This window comes from Sardina pilchardus, chromosome 7 (assembly GCF_963854185.1).
Source record: "Sardina pilchardus chromosome 7, fSarPil1.1, whole genome shotgun sequence".
Taxonomy (NCBI): Eukaryota; Metazoa; Chordata; class Actinopteri; order Clupeiformes; family Clupeidae; genus Sardina; species Sardina pilchardus.
Window position 1 is genome coordinate 20,364,792 of NC_085000.1, and position 25,011 is coordinate 20,389,802.

The 25,011-nt window shown below is 40.8% G+C and overlaps 1 protein-coding gene across 2 annotated transcripts; it reads right to left on the bottom strand.

Moving 5' to 3' along the window:
• Positions 1-9,575: 9,575 nt before the first annotated feature.
• Positions 9,576-22,685, bottom strand: pan2 (poly(A) specific ribonuclease subunit PAN2). Of its 2 annotated transcripts, none has more exons than XM_062541160.1 (26): positions 22,617-22,685; positions 21,654-21,956; positions 19,462-19,631; positions 19,142-19,262; positions 18,818-18,895; positions 18,395-18,665; positions 17,519-17,861; positions 16,994-17,090; positions 16,757-16,876; positions 16,551-16,670; positions 16,204-16,332; positions 15,641-15,840; positions 15,260-15,408; positions 14,638-14,744; positions 14,450-14,548; positions 13,998-14,083; positions 13,421-13,562; positions 12,642-12,779; positions 12,271-12,330; positions 12,059-12,152; positions 11,796-11,953; positions 11,425-11,568; positions 11,085-11,264; positions 10,740-10,833; positions 10,377-10,565; positions 9,576-10,026 (listed from the first exon to the last, which is right to left on the bottom strand). In XM_062541160.1, the coding sequence occupies exons 2-26, from the start codon at positions 21,936-21,938 to the stop codon at positions 9,992-9,994; spliced, it is 3,609 nt and encodes a 1,202-aa protein (XP_062397144.1). In that variant the 5' UTR covers positions 21,939-21,956; positions 22,617-22,685; the 3' UTR covers positions 9,576-9,991. The 2 variants fall into 2 exon arrangements, with proteins under 2 accessions (XP_062397144.1, XP_062397142.1); XM_062541158.1 differs by having other exon boundaries at positions 10,365-10,565.
• Positions 22,686-25,011: the final 2,326 nt, after the last annotated feature.

A 25,011-nucleotide genomic window follows, 5' to 3' on the forward strand; every position in this document is an offset into this window, starting at 1 on the left:
GCTAAAACTTCATTTATACCATCTTTGTATACAATACGGCTACGCAAAGGATGGACACGAATACACAACACTGAAAACTTGAAAAGTATGAGTTCAGCTAAGACACCTTTTTGTCATTTTACCCATAAATAAGTAACTGTATTAGTTCTACATCATCAGTAGTAAGTGTTATTCAACATTGAAACACCTGTAAAATACTATATCAATACAAATATTATGTTAATATTGCAAATTCATGTTGCATTCCAGTCATCAACAGCACACTTTTGGTGTCATGGTATTACTGGGCAGATTTACATAAACCAGTGTGTAAAGCCACTCAAATAATAGAAAGCTAGTGCTGACAATAAATTATATTTACCCAAACTCCCTAAATCCTAATATGACATAGGGTACATTTAGGGCCTAAGTGATTCATGTCATAACTCCAAATAGGTAGTGAAAGTGTTGGCCTCTATTAGCCTGCAGCTAATTATTAGACTTCATTTAATGTTATGACTCTGAAAAGTCATAGGCTACATGAAATTCACATCGTACCTCAAAATAAGTGTTTTTACCCCCCTAATGACCTAAAAGGCCATCTTCACATGCAATTACACTACATCATCTCTAAAATGAAAAGACGACATAATAATGTTATCCATCCTTGATACATCATACAATTGGGCTGAAGTCCAAATTAAACAAAAAGAAAGTCCGGGAAGTAGACGGGGGCACCTAACAAAAGTGTTACAATACTACATTTAGATACGAAAGGTATAACATCAAAGTACACAGCATTTTCGTTCAGTGCCCAAGTATTGCTACACGGTCTACTGTCCACATTGTCGGTGCTAGCGCTGAGGCCACATTTATCTAACAAAAAAAAACATAAATTATGATGGTAGTGTCGACTTCTTCAACAAAATCGAGATCACAAAAGAAGTTGATTTGAGTACAAACAAGGATGATGAAGTTTCTTTCAATTTATCAGACTTATTTTAACATACACAGCGGATTAGCAAGTGCATAGAGACGGGTAGAACTTGAAAAAATAAATTAGGCATAAACTCACCACGAACTTTCTAGGACTGCATTTGTCGATGGAGGCAACTTTCGAACTCCCAACCGAGCGCAAACTCTGTCTAAGTCCTACCTGTTCCAATTCCACCATGGAGACTTCATTCATTATCTGTAGTACATTTTTCTAATTTTTTTGGATTTTTTGTTATTTTTTGAGGCCTGGGTTATTTTCCCTCTACATACCGCAGCGCTCGAGTAGCTGGGCGCGTGCATTGTGGGAGTATGACGTCAGACAGCTTGAGTTAACTTTGGGATGGGGAACTGTGTTTTTTTTTCTCTCTTCTTTTCACAATAGTTCTTGTCGCATGGACTCAACTGGTGCGAGAAATAGGCTAATCATGTACAAAAAAAATACGCATTTAGACACGAACTATCAATTATTTGCCAGGCTTATAAAAGTCAAATTGCCAGAATAGCCACAAACAAAAATGTAGCCTGCAGGCAATCGTGTTAAGAAATTACCTAATTTCATTGACTCACCAGATTTTTTAGCCTAACATTTCTAATAGTTACTGTGTGATGTGAATATAGCCAGCAACGAAAAATAAGCAAAAAGTGTAATGTACAATAAACACCCATTGAAAATAACGTTAACAGGCACAGTGCAGGTTCAAACTTTTTAGTGATTCCCAAAGCCTGAGATCCCTGCTATGAAATCTCAAAGGTTTCCCTGTTTCCTAGGAGATTCAACGCTGTATTCAAAAATGCTCCCTAGGATAAGGGTAGGCCTACACTAAACAAAAGAATTTTTGAAGGCAGGTCTTCTGGAAAGCAATGACCATTTGTACCATTAATGCATCAATAAAAATGCATCTAAAACAGTAAAAGTAAAAACAAAAATAAAATAAATAAAAATGAGAAAAATATATAAATGACTAGAGCAATAATGTAGCCTTTGTGTTACATTGCAGAAGCCATTGTCCTTTTTTCCAACCACTTTCTGGAGTGTTTCACTGCACTTGCAATGCAAATCTGCAATTGACTGCAAATGTACAAGTTATCTAAATCAATGGAAAAACACAGGCTATCTAACCCTTTGAACAAAACTGAAGCAAACAATGTCTTTTTTTCCAATTTATGTGAGTGGTAAATTCATCTAGTCAACAAATGAAAGAGGGAACAACAACATAACATTATTGAAACATTGTCTCAGAACCAAGGCATGATGTTGAGGAAATTAATTTGCAAATCAGGAATAGGATTTTTCATAATGATGAGGAATATGGGTACTTGCTAGAGAAGTCCAACAATGCTTTCATTTGATCTGAATAACGGTGTGTCACCAGTTTAAACATTTCTAAAGCTTGCATCTGCTATTCATGATTTATGTGTCTGTGCAAAAAGCTCTAAATAAAACATGAATGACACAGTGAAATAGGATGAAATCACAAAGATCAACCAATATTTGGGTCCATATTGCACATAGGGGTGGCAATGAGATGGGGCATGGGACAAGGTTGGCGATTGGAGGCGCTTCATTGTGCAAACCAGTCAGTCATGTTTACATTTCAAATATACAATTATATACGTACAATATTTCACAAATTATTACTTGAAATATACTCAATTGGGGTACAGAAACGATAAAATAATTACTTTAAAATTAATAGATTTAAGTCAATATCACTAACTTATATTATTTCTGTTCGATTCAATATATTAAACTAACTTTAAAGGAGTTCACATGCAAATGTTAACAAAGTTTGGTTTGTAAACGTTGCAGTTTATTTTAAAGGAACAACATCTCCTAAGAAAAAGGATGGTTTATTAATAGAAAAACATATTGCATTCATAGCGTATTATTAATGATATATAATTTCATGTAATATTGTGGTTTTGTATTTGGGAATTGATGTGGGGGAAATAAGTATTTAATACATCAACATTTTTGCACTAAGGGTTGGTCACTAAGTTCATCTAATGAAGCCATTCACATGAATTTTTCACAAGACATTAGTAATTCAAACAAAATAAATCCACAAATATAAAGCATTCAGAATGTTTAAGTCCAAGTAACATTATGCCATGAAGTATAATTAACCCTAAGAAAAAGCAGTACACCAAAAGCATAAGGAAAACTGACATCTGTAAGTTGGAGAGTATATCCCTCCCATCTGAAAAATTAATATAAAGTGGGTTAGTAAAGGCAATAAAAAGGTTTTCCTTACTGGGTGTCACACAAGAAACATCTCAGGATGGGTAAAAGCAAAGAGCTATCCCAAGACCTTCACAAATTATTGCTGTAAAATATACCAAATGGAACTGGATACAGATGTATTTCAAACAGATGTATTTCTGACCACTAAGTCAGTCAGAAGAGAAGCCCAAGAGCCAGGGACTAAAGAGCTCCAGAAAGACTTGGAGGCAGCAGGTACAATTGTTAGCGCTACACAACATTTGAACAAGCCTAGGGAATGTCATCTGGTCAGATGAGAGCAAAATTGAACTTTTAGGCTGTCAACAACACATTTGGAGGAGAAATGGCACAGGATGTCACCCACCACTCTGCCATCCACCAGAATGATGAGGATGAGGACCATCCAGTAAGACAATGATCCAGAGTATACTCTAAGAGGAGATGTGCATGCTACCACTTCTCAAATGGTCTGGCAACCAAACGTTAATTTTCTCGTATTTGAAAAAATGCCCAGATCCGTTCGGGCGCCGCGGATGTCTATAAAATGCGTCTGTGCATAGCTCATCATCGTCTTGCTTCCCCTCCTGTTCTGTGATTGGTCACCTCAGGCAAAAATTAGGGCGGTAGTTTCCAGACTGCCTTAGCAGCGTGAATGAAATTGCGCCCAAGGCATGGGAACACCCAGGCTATTACATTACATTTGGCTGACGTCTCTTAAGTGTCTCCCAAGAAGGGAAACAATGAAGTTAGAATACGATAACAAGCTAGTGCATCAGTGATGCTTTCATATTTCTATTTCCTGTCCTTAGTCAGGTAGAACTTTGTGGAATTTGGGCATAAGTGTGACATAAGGTACTAATGCAATTTTTTTGCATAAATTGATAGTTTAGGGGGTGTCCTTTCAGAATCTGATGGGTGCCGCTCCGGCACCCTTGAGCATTTTCTTTAAAATGACATCATCTGCCACACCCCTTTTTTTATCATAGAAAGTCGTCTAAATATACATTAACATATAAACCCATCATGTATGGTATCAAATTAAAGCTCTTCTCATGCAGGAATCAGCTTTGACCATCAAAAAGATGAAAAAAATAGTTCAGGTCCCTTCAGAGAACAAAATACCATTTGCAAAGTGACCTTTAAGGTCAGATTACGTTCCTTTTTGTCGCATAATATCTGACTCTAAATCATGTCATATTTGGTATTAAATTGAATAAATGATGGAATTGCCATTTAGCCTAATACAGTGATTCTTAACCACAGGGCCGCGGCCCAGACTTACGGTGATTCTTAACCAGAGGGCCGCAAGAAATGTTCAGTGTTGCACCTGTTGGCTGCAAGGGCCGCGGTACTGGGTAGATTATCAAATGAAGACATCAGAGATATGTAATGCATGAGACTTAATTCCATTCATTCACCTTGTGGGTATATCCGTATCGAGGATATGTACTGCAAATGCTGCTAGCTACGTTAGCACATTGTCGTTATACCTATGCACTCACAAGAATCCTTACAAAACTGCTGGGATTCTGACACTACACATTTCACTAAAGGGGAGACTTGCCCAACGTGTTAGAATGAATGGATGGCCAGAAGCTCATCGCCAGAAAGCTACCATTAAGTGAATCCAGCCACGTCTAAAAACAAATACCGTTAACGTAACATAATGAAATTACACTTGTGAAATGTCTACCAATAAATACAAAAACGTGTGCTTTTTGGATGTGAATGATGAATATTAAATGGGCCCCGGGCCACTTTCTACTATGACAAATGGGGCCTCAAAGTTGAAAAGGTTAAGAACCCCTGGCCTAATACATACAGGAATACAATCATTCAATAGTAATTCATTTTATTGTGAATATTATAGCAAGTCTGATGTACCTAGTAGTTAGTTAGCATGTTAGCTATAATTTCCCTTGAATCTGTCACTGAATTTGACAGCAATGTTGTGAGGTACTTCCCAGGTAGTTAAGCACATTAATTATGACTGTCCTTGGATTCCCCCCCAGAATTACAGAAAACAATATTTTTCATCCTATCATTTTTTTAATGCTTTAAGAATAGACACCAAACGGGGTAAAGACAGCTGTCTTCTCTCTATCCTGGTCACCCATAGCCACTTGAAAGTAACCCATGTCAGGTCCAAAGCGGGGAACAGCTGTGCCTTGCCCAGTGCATGAAGCGCCTCCTCTATCCGTGGAAGTGGGTATGCATCTTTGCACATGACCATGTTCAGCTTTCTGTAGTCACAGCAAAAGCGTACACTCCCGTCTTTTTTTCGCACAATGACCACTGGCGAGGCCCAGGGGCTGCTACTCTCTTTGCCCCACTATGTCCTGTACATGTCGCTTGAACTTTTGATCGGGTGGGTGACACCAGTTTATATGTTATGTCATGTGTCACTGTAGTTGTGTAGCCATAGTCATTGTCGTGGCTTGAGAAGACATCCCCGTAGCTTTTCAACAGTGCACTAAGCTTTACAGCTGCAGCTGCAGCTACCTGTACTGGAAGAGGCATACAGTACATTGGTGTCCATCTTCGGTAGTGTGAACACTGTTCAACTTGCATCAAACCCCACCACCTCTTTTGGACAGATCCTCTGTGACTTGGACACCACAGCTACCCTGGCCCTGGATATTAGTTTTATGGCCTTCTCACAGGTATTCATAACCCCGACAGGGACTTTTCCACCTGCTGCCTTTCCGAGTATGTTGGCAACCAGAAGCCCCTTCTGGATGCTGATCTTTGGAGTGGCTTCCATCAGGAATGGCATTCCACTGTTGGAGGCACCAGCCTTCAATCACCTTCTTACTGTGTGGTGGGATGGTGATCACTTCTCTGCCAGCCACCTTGACAAACCCAATTTTGCCATCTGAATCCAAGAATTCCACCTCATTCTTGACCCTAGCCAACACATGACGGACACTTGCCTCTGGTGGAGCAGCCTTTTCATCCTCTTTGCATCCACACCCGGCAGAGAGGTCACTAGGTCTTTGATGACGTTCATCCCCATAATGCCAGGGAGCCCATTTTTACATCTTTACAACATTCAGATTGGTGTCTCTCAGTATGAAGATGCACCGCCGCTAAAGAGTGGTTCCAAAACACTCGACATCTGCTTCAAGACAACCAAGGACCGGCATGTTCAGTCCATAGGCTCCACCCAATGGGTGGACTTTAGCTGTTCCTCCCCAAAGTGTTCTCTAAAGTGAGACTCTTTGATGGTGGTGACCTCAAACCCAGTGTCCCAAAGGCAGCTTGTCTTCACTCCAGAGATCATCAGGTCAACCGTCCAGCAGTGACCAAATGCATTTTGTTTCAGGAACTGGTCGACTTCAGTGTCAACACAGTCTGCCAGCCCACTCCTGACCATCGATTAACCAGGGGGCCTTGGTTCGCTCTCTGGTGGAGTATTCTGTGCACTGTCTGCCTCTCCTGGAGCATGTCTTTGCCGGTGGACTTGGCCATGACTGTTGACTGGTGTGACCGGACTCTCCACATGTGTAGCAGATGTACTGCCCTTCCTGGTCTCTTAATGGCTCTCTCTTTGGGTCACAAGGTGGTCGTCTGCTTCAGGGATCCATTGCAAAGGTGATGAGCAGTGTGCAAATAAAAATTCGACTTTCAGTGGAGGATACTGATGACAGTGAGGGAGAAATGTCTGATTGAATGAATGTTCTTTGGAGGAGACATTTGATGTTTGTGATGTGTACAAGGCCAGCCTGGCAACATGTTCTTGATATAGTTGCTTTCAGAAATCTGTGATAAAGTATTAACTTTGTCTATTTGATTAATTGGTGAGGGTTGATATAATTTGTTGCTCAGCCTACCATTTCAGCGGTGTGACCGTACCAGATTTTACAGTTATGTTCTCTGGAGGGATAATTTTTAGCATTTTTTAAATTGACATCATTGATTTGTGTTTGAGAAGAGCTTTCATTTGATACCATACATGATACAGTAATGTGAGTCTAGTTCTTTTTTTATGGTCAACAAAAGGGGGCGTGGCAGATTATGTCATTAAAAACAATTTTTTTTTCATCTTTTTGATGGTCAAAGCTGATTCCTGCATGAGAAGAGCTTTAATTTGATACCATACATGATGGGTTTGTATGTTAATGTATATTTAGACGACTTTCTGTGATCAAAAAGGGGTGTGGCAGATGATGTCATTTTAAGGAAAATGCTCAAGGGTGCCGGAGTGGCACCCGTCAGATTCTGAGTCTACACCCCCTAAACTATCAGATTATGCAAAAAAATTGCATTAGTACCTTATGTCACACCTATCCTGGGGTTCTACCTGACTACCAGTGTTGGGGAGTAACACATTACATGTAATTGAGTTACGTAATTTAATTACAAAATAAATCAAGTCAAGTCAAGTCAAGTCAAGTCAAGGTAACTTTATTGTCCCCAAGGGGCAATTTTTGTGCAGCCAGCAGACAGGTTTACATAAGGACAGACACACAACAATATGGCAAAACACATAAAATACCCATAGAAACTAAAAACACAATAAAAAACAATAAAATAAAATAGATAAAATCAGAAAATAAATAAGTTAATGCACTTAAAACAATTCTGGCAAATTGTTTAAAATGGAAATGGCAGTCGGGATAAAAGAATTCCTGAGTCTATTTGACCTGCATCTGGGCATGGAGTACCTGCGTCCTGAGGGAAGTAGCTTGAACTGGCAAGACAAGGGGTGGCTAGGGTCAGCTGCAATGGATTTGGCCTTTTTTGTTACTCTGACTGAGTAGATATGGGTGAGAGTGGGAAAGTTTATGCCAGCAATCTGTAACAGTAATATATTACAGTTACTGTAGAAAAACATGTAATTCAATTACAGGTACTTTTGAAATTTTTTAAAATTACAATTTGAATTACATCTCAATATTGTCAGCAAAACTTTGCAAATAATATTGTTTGTAAAAAGAACTGTTTCCCTCCACAGCCATAGTTTGATACGGGACCATCTGATAGGCTCTATCACGTCTACAGCGCCATCAGCGTAGGCCTACATGCCTGCCTGTAAACGAGTTATGATTATCATTATATTATCCTCACAAAAAATGTGATGCTAATTCATGTATTGAATGCCCTTGCTGCCTTGTGCGCTTGTACAGAACTGCTCGGCAGCCTGTAGACCAAGGCCGAAATCTTCGCATGGATTTGGGGACTATATATCATTCAAAAATCGGAAAAGTAATCAAAAAGTAATCAAAAGTAATTAGTTACGTTACTCAGAAAAAGTAATTAAAATAGTTACACTACTATTACATTTTAAACAGAGTAACTCGTAACTGTAACACATTACATTTCTAAAGTAACCTTCCCAACACTGCTGACTACCTACTATGAGAGAGCTTTTTGTTACCGCGCACCCCTCCTCTGGAATAATCTTCAATTCCTCCCTCAATTCGATTAGCAGACACCCTCCCTATTTTTAAGTCTAGACTTATAACATACCTCTTTAGTGCTTATGGTGCAGTGTGGAACTTCTACCACCTCAGGGTCTTATTGGAACGGACCACCTCTGCTGTAGGCTTGTGTGACTGGTGTCCCAGTCATGCATCCCATGGTGGCCACTGAACACACCTGTGCAATGTTTAATACTCTGTAAAGCGCCATGAGACATGCGTAATGTTTTGGTGCTCTATAAGTGAAATTAAATTGAAATTGAAAAAAAAAACTTTCACTGTTGATATTTGCTATAATTGTTGATATTGCATTATTATCATCATCTGCTTATTTAGGTTTTTCAACGTTATTGGAAACTATTTTTCAGCTAATCTAGTGTACTGTGTGCTTTGGACATGAGTATCTACCAAATAACATAAACATAAACATGATAGCCTACAATTAAGTATAATCCATAATTGTACTTAATCAGTACGTGTCTATCTGCACCATTAGTGCAGAGGATGCAGTGTCAAAAATACCAAGACCAATTCTAAAGAAAAAACAACTAATTGCAAAGCATGTGTGGCATCTAATAACATCCTTCAATTTGATTCTAATTCATTATACATATCAGTGTAGGCCTACTCACAGAGGAATTAAGATCTTACAGGTGGTATAATAAAAGGGTTTTGAAATTGCGTTTCTGTGAAATTCGCTATTTACATGATTGTGTTTTGTTGTGAGACTTTCATTTAATTTATTGATGAAACAAATGCATTAAAACATGTGTAAATGTTCTTTCAGTTATACCATTATGGTTAAGGAGAGGGTTTTATGGTTTACCATTTATACATTAACTATGACAAAAAATGTTACATACTGCACTTTTCATCTAGCAAATCTTTGACTCAGTATGAATATATGTAACATACTATTTACCATTTGTCAAGTTGATGTAACATCAATGAGAGGTGGAGCTTTACATTTCTTTAATAACCAATGCAATACAAAGAATAACAACAACAAAAAAAAATGTCAAAGCACAAGGCAGTGCATAAAAAAATAGCCAGTCCGTGAGTCAGTCCATGATACTTCAGTGTTCCACTTCCAGTTTATCAGTGCTTAAAACTAGAGCAAGTCATGTTCCATCGCATACACCGGCACAATAATGAAAGATTACATTGGCTAACTGTGGTGAGACGGACCTGACAGCGCTTCCACCATGGTTAGTACAATGCATCATTTTGTTTTTCAGACATCCGGTGTGCTAGTGCTCTGTTGGCTTGTCGACGTTTAAGAAAATAGCAAAAAATCATTTGAAAAATGTAAAAATGAATCCACAAGGTACATTTGTCCATTAAAGGTCCATGTTCATTCAAACCAAGTTTACAGCTCCATCACCGAAGGAAACACTGATGAACCTGGAGAGACAAGCAGACGGACATTTAACATCCAGCTGCACGTGCAAGATCCAATGACAAACAATAGATCTCCTTGGCCCCAGCCGTGGCGCAACTGGCTGGGGCACCTGCACCGCACGCTGGCGACCCAGGTTCGATTCCCGCCCCGTGGTCCTTTCCGGATCCCACCCCAGCTCTCTCTCCCACTCGCTTCCTGTCATTCTCTCTACTGTCCTGTCCAATTAAAGGCATAAAAAGCCCAAAAAATAACCTTAAAAAAAAAACAAAAAAAAAACAATACATCTCCTTAACTGCCCTGCCATTTTACAAACATCCCTGGCTTCCTATCAGCTTCGTACTTTTTGGGCTACCTTGACCATCTGTAGGGTCTGCCTCTGGAACTTTCCAATCCTGCTTGCGTCCCTTTTCATACAGTCCTTTTAGAACTTTCCGGACGTCATCGTTGCCCCCTCGACTCAACTCCAAGTACTTCCTGTAAAGCTGCAGGGCTGTGCGGGCATCTTCAATGCTGTCGTGTGTTTCACCCTGAATATTCAGATCTGAATCAAAAGGAGTCATTTTAGCAGTGATGGGAATAGGCTGGAGGTGTGTAACATAACAGTAAAAAACTGAATGATGATTAAATTAAATTAGCAGTTAAATATGATGAAAAAACGTAGTACACAATAGGCTGACAAATACACAGATTTCTGAAAGAGTGACTGAATACACACCCAGGAAGTACCAGGCAAGGAAACGTAATGAGATCATTCTCTTTCGTGGCATGTGAAAGAGGTACACTGTGTCAATGACCTGGTCTTTCGGCACCTAAAACCAAAGGCCATAAACAATCAATTATTTTAGAAGGACAGATAGCTCTGAACACATCCTAGACTTTCCAGGACATATTCCAGACTGGTTTTCAATTTCAATAATGATTGACAACAGAGTACTAGAACAAATAAAGGTTACAATGTAAAAATAAGGAATGGCAGCCACTGTTTTGGTAACTGACTAAAAACTGAGGCAGATTTCGTGTCTAATAACAATGAACATGTCTGAGTCGGAATGAAACACACCAATAAGTTGATGACACGGAAGTCCTTTTGTAAGCCATGGCCTACAAACCGAACGCCTGTGTCAATGAGGAAGCGTAGCTTGAGGTAAGTAGACTTCAGAGTGGTCAAGTGCTTGGAGGAAATCTTGGCATCAAGATCACCAGGCTTGATTCCAGAATACTGAGTCAGGTAGTCAACAACCTACAAGTAGAAAATGACCCAGAGGAACAATCAGGAAAAAAAAATGGATTTATGAAAAAAGTCACATCATCAGTGTTGTTACACAATTGTGCATGTTGTGCAACAAGTTGCAGAGCTACTGTGTTCATAGCCCACCAGCAAAGTACTCTGAAAGTGTTACCTGCTCTTGAGTTGAGATGTAATCATCTATGAAGGGGACTCTCTCATTGGACCCTTGGCCCCTTACGCAGGTGATGCGGGCCACAGACATCTGGCTAGGCTTGATGGTGGATTTAGTGCCGTCACTGCGTAGCTCTGCCTCCTCCTATCATTGTGCAACCATGAGTGAGAGGAAACGTTTAGAGCTACATCTCGAAGCAATGGTCTCGAATAGGCAACAACTTCGCATTTTACATAGTTCAATATGTTTTACTGAGCTACATGGTTAAGTCACAGAATATCCTGCAGCTGACAACTCCAATTACTTGGAACATCAGGAAGGTATTTATATGGCCATGCAGATTGCAGAACATATCACATAAGGTTCCAGACCTGATTTAGTGTGACAAACTCGGCGTCCAGTCCCACCAGATCTCCTGCCTGCGGCATCTCACTGACCATGAGGGGGATGAAGGTCGCATGACTCTTCCTCTGCTTCCGTGCCAGAGAAGCCTCTGTGAGAAGCACACTAGCCTCTATAGGATTTTTAACTAGGAAATAAAAACAAACAAAAATACATCAGGCTTAATAACATCCGAGTTATGGAAGACCAAAAACAGACAAAGGGTGATGGAACAAGTGCAAGATGTCCTTACTGCGCAGGTCATATTTGGAGTGGTAGTTCCTCTTGGCATAGTAGAGAATAGCCGGGACCTTCCAGTTCACATCAAACTGGGCAGATTCAGTTTGCTGGTATAAAAGGAAGGATCTAATTATTATCATTCACTGAGGATATTAAGTTTCTTCTGGGAAAAGCAGGTCAAAGTTCATGAATAACCATAATGCCAGAAGCAAGATTTAAATTTACCTTGTCGATGGGTTCAATCAGGAAATCATTGAACAAATACCACTGCTGATGCGTCACACCCTAAGCAAATACAAAAGTAGTCAATCTTTGGAGCAAACCCCAAAAAGGCCCTTGACACCCCACAAGTAGCCTATTAAGCACTCACTGTGTTGTAACTTTATGCTAATGTATACTACGTTAGTGCTATTTGTGGGTTAGGCTATAAACATAGAACAATATACTGAGGCAAGGCTGCGGTACAAGCACGTCTTTACTTGGGCTTCAACATCCAATAACAAGGCATAGTAATCAATCACAGAACACACAGGTAGCAATATTGACAGTGCAACATAATCGAGCACAGAGTGCTCGATCTAATACACCACACTCACCTCCTTCCTCTGGTGGTAGGTCTCCCCAACCTTGATGTGGGCCACCAGGTTACCACCGGTGCGTGCGTCCAGCACGTGTGAGACAGTCACCACCAGGTCATACACTGAAGCCCCTTCAGCCTCCTCTGCAGCACTTAGCTACGAAACAGATGGCAAATGTATCTCTAATATAATATATAAAAAGCTCTTTTAAAAGCATAACACATACCAAGTGCAGTCATCTCTTGTCACGCACTGCACTGAGAAAATAATGCTCATTAAAAAGAATGTTTGATAAACGAGGCTTGGCCTGACCTGACAGGTGTTCTTAGGCAAAAGCACAAAATATTAGATATCAGAAGTCTTATTCTTGTGGGTGTTAAATATTGCTTACTTGCTTAATAATTTGCCAGGTTAGTAATAATTTCGGCGTTTAGTCTTTATTCAGATAGTACAGTGAAAAGTTCCAGAAAGTGAGCGAGAGAGAGAGATGGGGTGGAATTGGAAAATGACCGCAGGTCAAGTTTGGACCGCGGTCCCTGGGGGCACTTGGTGCTGAACATGGTACGGACAAATGCAGCCGCTTATGCCACAGCTCCCCACGACATGAAATACAGTACATTTGTTCTTAGATAAAAGAGGCCAAAAACAAAACAGGTTGCCATCAGGTCACAACATGTGCATCAGTTGTTTCAATGAGGAACATTTGCCTGGAGAGCTAAACACATCGCCACAGCACGCATTTCATTAAAATGAGGCAGGCAGCGTAGCGTGCCTGCGGTGGCTGCCATGTGACTCACCTCCTCTCCCTCTGGCCAGGTAGTGACCTCCAGACCCTGGCTCTTGCTGATGGACATCTTCAGGCTGAGGGGGATCCACACGTGCTGCAGGTCCTCTGCCTTGGTGTCAAAGGTCAGGCCCTCTGTATTGGACAGCTCATTCCTACAGAGACGAGAACATTGGATGACCACTCCACACGCCATGACTTACATGATGATTCATGATTACAGCGATAGTGAAAAGCATACTGGCTTGATGACTTTTTTTTTCAATGGTAACAACCAACATTCAAGGAGAGTAGTTGTGTGCACATACCACCTTGCAGGTGCAGGACAAATGGAGAGTAGCTTCAATAAAAGGAATATAATGTCTGCAACACTGCTATTTGCTCCCGTAACGTTTAATGCATGTTTTAATGCAGCATTTTTGCCTGATGAAGACCCAGTAGGGTCGAAACGTTGCTTGTTTTTTAAAAATTAAACGGGACCAAATAGCAGCGTTGTGGACATTATATTCCTTTTTATTGAAACAACCAACATTATAACATGTTGGCAAATATATAACTCATAGCATTTAACTTAGCATTCTATTACTTACTCTAGGCACCATTCGGTTGGGAGAGGTTCGGGTTTTGGCTTTGGTGGTTCGGCGGCTTCTTTCTTCAGGGCTTTAGTATGAGCATACTGCAGAACACAGAGATAGAATTCCAATATAATTGAACTGAGAAGACCTCTTGAAAGCTCACTTAATGGAGAACTGTGTTAGTGAGCTGGGGACTGACAGATACTTCATACACGTGGTCTGCAGAAAAACATTTTAAGATCTAAATGGCAATTTCATGTCATTTTGAAAAACAAAATGGGTGATGGGCTCTTCGTGGCTTACCTATTCTGACATACTCTCTACATAACATGATAAGGGATTTGCATATTATGCTTTTTTGCTCCAAACGTAAGGCAGATGGTCGGACAGCTCAAATGATCGACCGTGAGGAGGACAGGACCCTGACCCGGGACGACACAGAACAGTAGCACATATCAACATCTCACCTCGGCCTGCACCTTCCAGAACTCCATCTCCTTCACACTGTTCACCTCACAGTTGATGGCCAGCACGTCGGGCAGGCAACGGATGTTGCGCGTCTGCACCTGAGGAGAGGCAAAGCAGAAGGCTGTTGGATACACAGAGGCGTGGAGCAACATGGGGGCTGGAGGGAGAGGAGCAGAGAGAGCCTTACTGTTGGCTGGTACTTCTCACAGTTGTCACACCAAGCCTGTGTGCTCTGCTCGAGACAGATGCTCTTCTTTAGGATATCCACAAAGTCATACTCTTTAGGAATTTTATCTGAGGGGAAAAACAGTTGGAACATTGTTTTACTTTTTGAATATACAGGCTGTATATACAATAACAATCCATTTCACGCAATCACAAACATCTATTTGTTACATTAGCCCTTTTTCCATAAGATTTTCAAGTGAATTAATTAACTCATAATCAATGTAATTTTGAGTGATATTAGAAGAAATTAGAAGTGATTTATCTTTTTAATGGAAAGAAATGGGAGTGATAAGAAACAATAAGAATTCCTCTGATCAATCGAGCCCACATTAACATAAGGAAGTATGTAGCACTATAACTCCAACTCCAAAAAATAAAGTGTAAACAGTAGAAAAAACAAAAAGTCCTCCGCGCTCCTGAAATCACTATCTGGTGCGTCACAGGAGTGGACAAACTGTAGAAAAGAAAAAGGGGTTCACCGGAGCAACTCAGATGTAAACAGCTTGGCAACCAGAGTGGACACAGAGGGCTAAACCCCACAGAATGAGGAGCTTGAGTGAGCGCAAGGTCCAGGAACTGACCGGTGGAGCTCTGTTCGGGGTAGTGCAGGGTGAAGAGCAGCGTCAGCGAAGAGCGCACGGTCTCCTTCCCGCAGCGACACAGGCTACTGTTCTCCACCTCGCAGCCGAACAGGTGGCCAATCGCAGACTCTGTTGATGACCCCGAGCCACTACACACAGGAGCACAACAGAAAAGAAGGACTTAAAGGATTTAAACAACAACAAAAAAAACCACTCAAATCATAACAATGACAAATGCACCGCTTTGCTTGGTATGAGAAAAAAAAGGTAGGAGTTTTTCGGGGTTTTCGGCTAGTGCACAACATTCATAATAAATCATAGATCCTTCCTAAATCTCCAGGCCCATGGGCGTGCTGCCAGGAGGCCTGAGGGGACCCTCACCTGCTGCTGGCCCCCCGGTAGGCCTGGGGTCCCTCCTGCTCCTGGGTCTCCTGGTGGAGCTGGGTGAGGATGAAGCGGTTCCAGCTCTGGATGAGGCGGCCCAATCGGGCCTTGCCCGTCTGCTCATCCGAGTCGGCCAGGATCAGGCCCAATGCGGACGCCTCGGGAATGGTGCGGAAAGCGCGCAAGAAGTTACTGGCCTAAAAGATGGACGGAAGAACGGCCAGTTAGAGGAAAAGTGGACAGAGGCAGGGGAAGGAAACGTGTGCATCCCGGATTTGGACGGGAAATTTGAGGAGGCGTGATTCTGTGATGGTCATCTACTGGGGGCATCGTTCAGTCAAGTGAGGCAAACAAATGCTATCTCCCTGCACATTTTCCACATCAGAGGAATGCAAGAACACAGCTGTACTGCCGCCGACATTACATGACTGCATTACTTTAAGCTGTGTACTGCCACCAATAAATCAATTGGCATGTTCACACAAAGGATAGTTTGCCATGAGGCTTCGAGTGCAAAACAGGTAGTGGAGTGTGAACACTAGAACACGCCGCTGTCATACCTGGCAGGGGTCTCCTCTAGACAGATCCAACATGTGGAAGAGGAAGCCAAGTTCACAGGCCAAACAGAACTCCTTCTGGCACAGGTGATTCTGCACTAAGCATCGGATTGGCTCCAGAAAGTACAGCACCTTCAGTGTTCACAGCACATAACGGTCAACACATAAAGAGCAATGGTCAAAAACAGCCACAAATATCTCATTTATTGTCATATTAATTAAGTAACATTCTATTAGTGGGATAATAGGTAAAATGAGTAAAAAACACAAAACAATACTTATTCATTTACATTTTATCTCGGGGTGATATCTATTAAAATACAACTTTGTTGCAATCTATTCCACAATACCTGGATCATGCTGTTGCAGTAAGCATTGGGAATATGTGGCTCCAGGCCAGCAAACAGTGTCCTGTTGTAATGCTTGAAATCAAAGTCCTCAAGTCCAAGTTTTGAGTATTTAATAGTGACCTAAACACCAAATAAATGCAATTAGAGTTACTCATAAAAATGCAAGAGCCAGTGCAGTGAATTTAAATCTCATAGCGTTATGATACCTTGCGATACTTCTTTGGAACCATGTATAAGTGTGGCTCTTCATCTCGACCAATGGGAGACTCTGGTACTTGGTTGTAACCATCATACTCCAGCTCAACCTCTTTGATCTTGTAGGGAACCTGTTTTAAGGCACAGCGCTTCACTCAGTCACAGCTGTTCCGCTGCATAAATAGGCAATGCTGATGACGAGATTACAAATAATAATTAATGACATTAAGAGGAAGTTCAACACTTACCTGATTTCTAGGGCGTGTGCGGGGATTGGGGGCGTAGCCAATAAAGCCCACTGTTTTCATGGTACGAAGAATTTCTGGGTCCACAGCAGGTGCATGTCTGTGCATTGTAAAACAAAATAGAGCTAAATTCTGAGGTACTGAGGTCAGCTACCCTTGCAATACCACACTGTCATCAGCAGGTGGCAGTCTCAAACTGCAGCATAGTCATTTAATATATTCCTTGTTCATCTTCACAAATAAATGCATCTTCAAGGTTCAAGGAACGCTTTTGATATTATTGTAAGGTCAAGACGAGAAATAGATCTCAAGACAGTCTCAAATAGTCTCAAAACAGTTTAGACTGCCACCTCACACTAAAAGATTAAGACGATGGGAGCACGACACAGCTCTAGTAAAGCTCCGTGAATTCATTATGACTTTGGAATTTAATCTCCAACTTCAAAACCGTATGGTGTAAAGCCAGATTAAGACTCTTAATCTTTGACTTTTAAATATTAAAGAAAGGCAATGGCTTTGTGCAGGCACCTGGGGCTAGGAGTTGCCAGGGTGGTGGGCCAGTCCGAGACCAGGGGCTCCGTGGTCAGCGGGGTGGGGATGAGCGAGAGAGGCAACAGGTCGTGCCCCCAGTCCAGCTGAGGAAGCGAGTCCACCAGGCAGGGCAGGGCGAAGTCCGTCTCGCGCGAGTACCCGTTGTAGGTCACGTCTGGTGTGCTGGACCACAGGTGCACACAGCCGCCCGAGTCACCAAAGGACAGCGCCTGCTTGCTGGAGGACACCTCGAAGCTCATGAGCAGCTGACCCACTGTGTTGATATGGAAGACATCGGCCAGGTTGGCCAAGCCGGTAGGCTCGCAGAACTGGCACTGGCCTTCGGGAGGGGAGATGAGAGGGACAGAAACGTTAGGCTGCACAAAGACCCACTGTTTCTGGCAAACAAACTGAACAATGATTTCATTACAATAGAAGACCACGTCTGAGTAGAAATTTAGTGATCCCAAATGGAGTCATACATGTTCAACACACAATTATTACCCATTTCATACCGTAATTTCCCGACTATTACATTGATTTTGCAAAAATTCTTCCGCTGTGAGGTTTATACATGGGGACTATTAATATGGTATTAATATGATTTTGTTTCTTTAACTTGCATAAAACACGGTGCGGCTTATACACAATGCGGGCTTATACATGGGAAATTACTGTATATAGTTGTTATAATTGTAAACGGCAAAGCATTTCTTAGACCACTCCTGATGCTTTAACACATTGTAAAGAACATAGATGCATTGCATCAAATTCTGTATGCTGCAGCATTCAAAACACCCCCCCCCCCCCCCGAAAATCTAAAAACTAATGCTACATAGCATGTCAATATAAAGCAGGAATGTAGGAGCGCACCACTCTGAGAGATGATGGCCAGGCGGGAGGTGTAGGTGGGAATGAACCGCAGGAAGAGCGGGTCCACGTGCACCTGGAGCGGCGTGATGGCCCGCATCATGCGCAGGTCGTACACCATGAGGAAGCGGTCGCAGGCCAGGCCGTTCATGCCCCGGCTGGAGAAGCCGCACGCCGCTAGCAGGTTGCCATGCACGTCAAAGTCGGACAGGCTGCCCGAGAAGGCATCAAACTCGTGCTCCATGGCGAAGGTCCGCGGGTCACGGAGAGACACCTGCCAAGTCCGCACAAGAAATGTGAGGCAGGAAGAGGGGTGGAGCGATGAGTAAAAGTAGTGACAAGGGAGAATATGACGGAGTCACATGTCATACCATGGTGAAGACATGCTCTAAATTAAGTATAAATCATCGAGTGACAATATCTCACCTTACCAGACGTGTGTCCACAGAAGAGGAAACGATTGGACTGTCTAATGATGGCTACCCCTGGAGCCTCCACGTCAAACTAATTACGTAAAGACAAAATGTGTTAAGACAGGAGCAACAACATTGCATGTATATGCATGAGTAAGCTTTCTCTGTTGTGTACTCATAGTATGCTGGATCCATGAAATAACTGGCCTTTAAAAATAAAAATCTGCCTGCCTCTATGGGAATTTAACATAGGGGTTCCAATACTTATGACCCCTGTATTTTAAGGATGCACACAAGCAAATTAGCAAAAATATTCATTATACACAGCTGTCCTCACCTTCTGCGTTTCTTGCACCGTAGTGAGATCAACCTCTATCACATAGTTCTGAAGGCCCGCCATCATCAATGTGTTATTGTCAGTCACCAACACACTGTGCATGTCAGCTCCCTCCTCCATTCTAAATCACACATAACAGATATGATCAGCATATGTCACAAGTTTTGCTTGTAAAATTATTTGTAATTATGAAGCAACTCACTGATTCTTGGGAATTTGGATAAAACAACAAAAAAGTGTTTCCAGTTATTACACAATGCTAACTTTAAGCCTAAATAAAAAAAATAAAAAAAATCAATTTCTTAACAAGCACAACTCACGGATAGTCAAACATGATGAATCCACCACGAGTGACACACTTGAGGTTGTTCTTGGTAAGGAACAACACTCCTGTCTCCATACTCTGGATATGACGGACGTCATCACTCAGGTGCACCTGGAATGAGGAGTACCGGCCCATTGTAGGGCCAAAGAAGGAACTGGCATGACCCTGCAGAGAAGTTGGACTGAAAGTTAGTTCAAACGAACACATAACGAATAATTACTGAAAATAAATAAATAAATAAATCTACACTTTGATTGGCAGAAAACTTATGTGTTGAACTCATTTTTTTTCTATTGTTATTTTTGGTTATAGACACATTCAAAATTGGTTCAGAATAACACATCTTTGTCAAGGCAGTTATATTTGTATAGTCCATTTTATTTACACAAGGCAACTGAATGTGCTTTACACCGTCTGAAGAAGAGAGAATGGCAGATAACAGTAAATAAAAGCATGAAGGACAAATAAAAAAAAATATATACAGTTCCTATAAAAGTATTCATCACCCTTGGATATGCTTTCATAAATCATTTTTTTTTCAATTGTTTAAAAAACAAATGTCCCCTCTAATGTCAAAGTAAAAGCACATTTCTACAAAGTAATGTTAATTAAACAAAATACTTATGGAGTTCAGTAAAAATCCATAGCCACCAAGGTGCCTATGACAACTCTGAAGAAGTTAAAAGCTTCAGCAGCTGAGATGGAAGAAACTGTGCATAGCAACATTTGCCCGAGTTCTTCACCATGCAAAGCTCTATGGGTGAGTGGCAAAGCTCTTATGAAATAAGACAAAATTGAGCTTTTCGGCCATTAGACTAGATGCAATTTTTGGTAGACTCCAAAGACACACCATTACTAATCTGAAGCATGGTGATGGTAGAATCATTCTGTGAAGATACTTCTGAACAGCAGGTACTGGAAGGCTTGCAAAGGTAAATTAAAAGGTATTTCGCAAAATATATGGAAATCCTAGGGGACAATCTGATTCAGTCTGCAAGAGAACTACTACTACAGAGAAGATTTATTCTCCAGCGACACATTACGCCGAAGCCTACGGTGAAAATACAGAATTGCTGTAAAGACACCAAGGTGAATGTTCTGAAGTGGCCGAGTCAAAGCCAGGACCTCAATACTACAGAAAATCTGTGGCTGGACTTAAAAGGGCAGTTCACACCCGAACAACTTCCACCCTGGCAGAGCTTGAGCTGTTTTGCTAATAAAAGTGTCCAGATGTACAAGCCTAACTGAGACCTATTTACTCAGAATTGCATCTATTCTTGAGGGGGGTGAATATTTATGCAATCACTCATTTTGCATTAAATAGTTTTCATTCATTAACATTACTTTGAAGAAAAATGCTTTCACTTTGACATTAAAGAGTGGATTTTTTTGTTAATGATTGCAAATAATCCACTTATAAAAGCAGTAAAAGTGGGAATGTCCATGGAGGGGGTAAATACTGTTTTATAGACCCTGTACAAATATAAAAATAAAGTACATGTACATTACTAGACACAAATACATAATTTAATGACACATACAATACACAATAAAAGTCAGAAAATTAGTGCATCTGATCAGACTAAGAGAAAGTTAATGAGAATAATTTTGTCTTGAGTTTAATTTTTTAAAAAATGGTAGAAGTTGGTTCCAGAGCTGAACCGCATAACAGGCGAATACTGCTTCATCATGTTTGGTTCTGACAGAGGGTTTTATTTAGTTATTCGAGGCCTTGAACTTTCTTGAAAAAACATTATTTATGTTTTTGTTGTTAATCTACATCCACTGAAGGACAACATTCTTTCATGGCAAAGTTGGCCATTGACCATTCTTAGATAGGTCTTCTTCCAATGTTATAGGTGTTATAGTTAGATGTAAACTTCCAATGTTAAACGTGTGTTGTAGACAGTAAGTGATATATATTTGAAACACAGTTTTAAATATTTGCATACAATATTTTGCTATATTTCAAAACTTCAAACCATGTTTCAAATACCTTCCATTTCTACAAACATTATGACCATTCTCTGCTTTCTTTGACATCATATAAGAGAAAGTCCTAGTGTGGTCCAGTTTTCTACCCACTACTTTCAGGAACATGGTCATTATGATGACACATTCCAGACAGCAAGGCTGAATAACCTAGTCTAAGTGACTGGGGTCACAAAAGCGGAACAAAACTCTTACCCGGTGGTTTCCCATCCAGAGGAGCTCCTCCTGCACATCGAAGTGTGTCGCTGTGACGGGAATACCAACTTCCGCAGCGACGCTATGCAACTCCGAAAACAAGCCCTCCAGAAGATGCACCGAATCAGCAGGCACCGCAAGGCCATCTGGATCTAGCTCCACACCTTGCAACAGCGATGGGTCGAGTCTAGGGTCCAGAGAGGATTCTAGACCTGGTTCAAGGCTACCATGTAACCCAGACGAGTAATCGCCCAAGCCAGGATCCATTCCCTCGAAGTTCATCATGAGGATGATCCTGAATAACTATATGAAACGTAATAATACCATAATTAAAATGTGCAACACACAACTGCCCAGGAAAGCAAATTATTTTGTTAATGGTTTGGTTTTCATTTCACTCTGAAAAAAGACATGATAAAGAGTTAGCTAACCAGACTACACCGTTACCATATTTTCACTTACTATCCACAACTATTCACCCATTGCAAGCATGTCTATGTTAGTTATTCTTAGCAGACGTCTTGTCCAAAGCGACTTACAGACTTACAACATCAATCAGTATTAAATTCATACTAGCACAGTATCTACAGTAAAAACATTATGTCAAACAAACTGCATCAGGCACCAAACGATATCTTAGCTGAACAATTTATTTATATTGGAAAAACTGATAGATATCCACATCAAACTTTCCAGCCTGTACACAAAAAATAACTCGGTTTACTTAATATCATTTCAAGTCATGCTGCAGCATGTTTCAGAAAGCAAATCATGTATGCTAGGAAAGCTAACGTGTGGGTAACGTTAACGTTAGCCAGCTAGCTAATTCAAACTCGCTGCAAGCTCTGTTATCTTAGGCAAAATTAAAACATATTCAATATCTCTGAGAACAATAAGCGAAGACTGTCTTCAAATTCCAGAATATACAGCATATCTTCAGATCTATATGGCAGTTTTGCCTACCGTTTAATGCTGAGATGGCACACTGCCCTGCCTACATTAAGGTACCCATCGTCTCATCAACAATAACAATCGCGCACTTCCTGCAAGAAAGGCGCGTCATATTTCTTCGTTTTATCATAAGATTACATATTGAAATTGGTGCATACCGCCATCTACTGCACAGGAGTGTGAGGAGGAACTTGACAGGTAATCCATTAACTAAAAAAACCCAAAACAATTTCATTAACACAGAAAGTTTACGTTAAAAAAATCGTTTGATGAACCTAGAAAGCGTAAGTTTAAGGAATAAACCGAGCTTTAACTACATCCCTTACTTTCAGGAAAATCCTTTGAGTTCCACTCTGCTTCCAATTCTTATCATTTAAGAAGGTGGCCGAGGCCTGGCCTACATCTGTTTTCCAGTAGCCTATTTGGCATGAACATGAAATATTGTTGACAGTGCATTTAAGCCTACTTTTTATGTCCATTTATATCCATTATTGACATTTTTCAGACTGCGATTTTGTTCTACAAGTTTGCAGACATTGCTACAAGGGTTTAGCACATGCATTCCATTTAGGTCTTTATATTATTTCAGGTGCCAGACTATCTCAGTAAAATGAAAATTAATAAAGATAGGCCAAATTTAATCTGATATTTTTGGCTTTTACATTTCCCATTGAATTAGGTATTCATGTCTTTCTATGGTGCCTTTTTAGCAATTTCATAAGCTTTTTACATTGCCTTTAGTCTATATGCACTGGAACAAAACAAACAAACAGCAATTCCAAGATTTCTGTTATTCAATAATAAATGTTGATTTTCTATTCTTGAATTCTCTAACTGAAACACCACTGACGAGAGATAACGATTTCATAACCCTCTCAATGATTTGATTGTGAAGAAATAACATGTACCACCTACAAGTACAGCACATGTGACTGAATTACAGATTTTCTATCCAACAGGATGCAGCAGGTTAGGCAACATGATAGTCACCTGTCTGCCCCCCTCATCACCAATACTGGCATTCCACAGAGCTGTGTCCTCCATACCTGATTTCAACCATGCCCTTCCCATCATGCAGCCGTCAAGCTGGTCAACCTTGCTGATGACCCCACTATCGCACAGGCCTCATCAAGAGCGATGACAAGTCGGCCTACAGCAGCACGGTGCACACAGAAACCAGGAATGAAACAGAGGAGCAACCGCACCACTTCTGCAAATCCCTACCCTCACACTCACCGCTGCTCATCAACAACACAGCAGTTATGTTTGTGGACTGTCAAGTAATTTGGCACAACAAGCAGTGACCTGACATCAGAGGCTTATACTTCTAATGGGTGCACCAGGTTGCAGTGCACCTGCACACCTCCCCTCAAAATTCAAACTCAGTTTTACAGAGCCACAGTTGAAAGCATCATCATTTCATCCATAATTGTGTGGTCTCCTCTCCATCATCCTCTGCTGCAACAAAACACTGGCTGGATGGCATTGTGGTGTCTGAGACTGTGAGCACCTTATACTGTATGATACAGAAAGATATATTCACCTTATATGATACAGATATATTCACCTTATACAGAAAGTGAGCCACCAAATTGTGTCTGACCCCTCCCACCTTGCCCATTCACTCTTTGCCCAGGTAGCTGTGAGTGTGAGTGTGTGCATGCCTGTGTGTGTGTGTGCATGTGTGTGTGCGCATGAATGCTTGTGAGTGTGTGTGTGTGCATATATGTGCGTGCATTTGTATGCCTGCATGTGGGTGTCTTTATTTGTGTGTGTTTGTGTGTGTGTGTGTGTGCGTGCGTGCATGCTTGTAGAAATTTAATACAGTAAATACAGTTAACCCTTCGCTCAACTCCACAATCTACAGGTCGAGTGGTGTACAGGTGAGTGACAGAAGGAAATCAATGGCTCCCGTGTCATCCTTATGGGGCTACATGCCCACCAAGTTTCAGGAGCTGGGCCAGTGTGCAGTAGCTTGAAAGTTGTAGGTTCAATTCCTGTCTTCCACTGTTGTGCCCTTGCTTGGGGGACAATGTAATCCCTTGTAATATTAATTAATTAATTTATTCATTCAACCTTTATTTATTCTCGGAGTGTCATTGAGGGTAGCCCTCATTTTCAATGAAGATGATATTACAGAATAATGAAGTAACAAGAAATATACAATATATAATAACTGTGATTAAAAGAGAGAAGAAAAACAAAAAGTAAAAAAATAATAGTATAGGCCTAGGCCCATAAATAAAGCAAAGTACAATAACATACATTACATTATAAAGGAGGAAGGGAAGCAAATAAAAAATACATCAAATATGAATAACAAAATAATAATAATAATAATAATAATGATAATGATAATGATAATGATAATAATAATAATAATTATAAAGACATTTACTTAAAACAG

What these genes read in the sequence shown, in the direction of transcription:
- pan2 (XM_062541158.1), bottom strand. Translation starts at nt 21,938, where the DNA reads ATGATGAACTTCGAGGGAATGGATCCTGGCTTGGGCGATTACTCGTCT. An exon ending in CCTACCACCAGAGGAAGGAG is followed by an intron (nt 12,331 to 12,641) that starts GTGAGTGTGGTG and finishes GTATTTGCTTAG; the next exon opens with GGTGTGACGCATCAGCAGTG. An exon ending in TCCGTGTCATCAACTTATTG is followed by an intron (nt 10,834 to 11,084) that starts GTGTGTTTCATT and finishes CTTTGGTTTTAG; the next exon opens with GTGCCGAAAGACCAGGTCAT.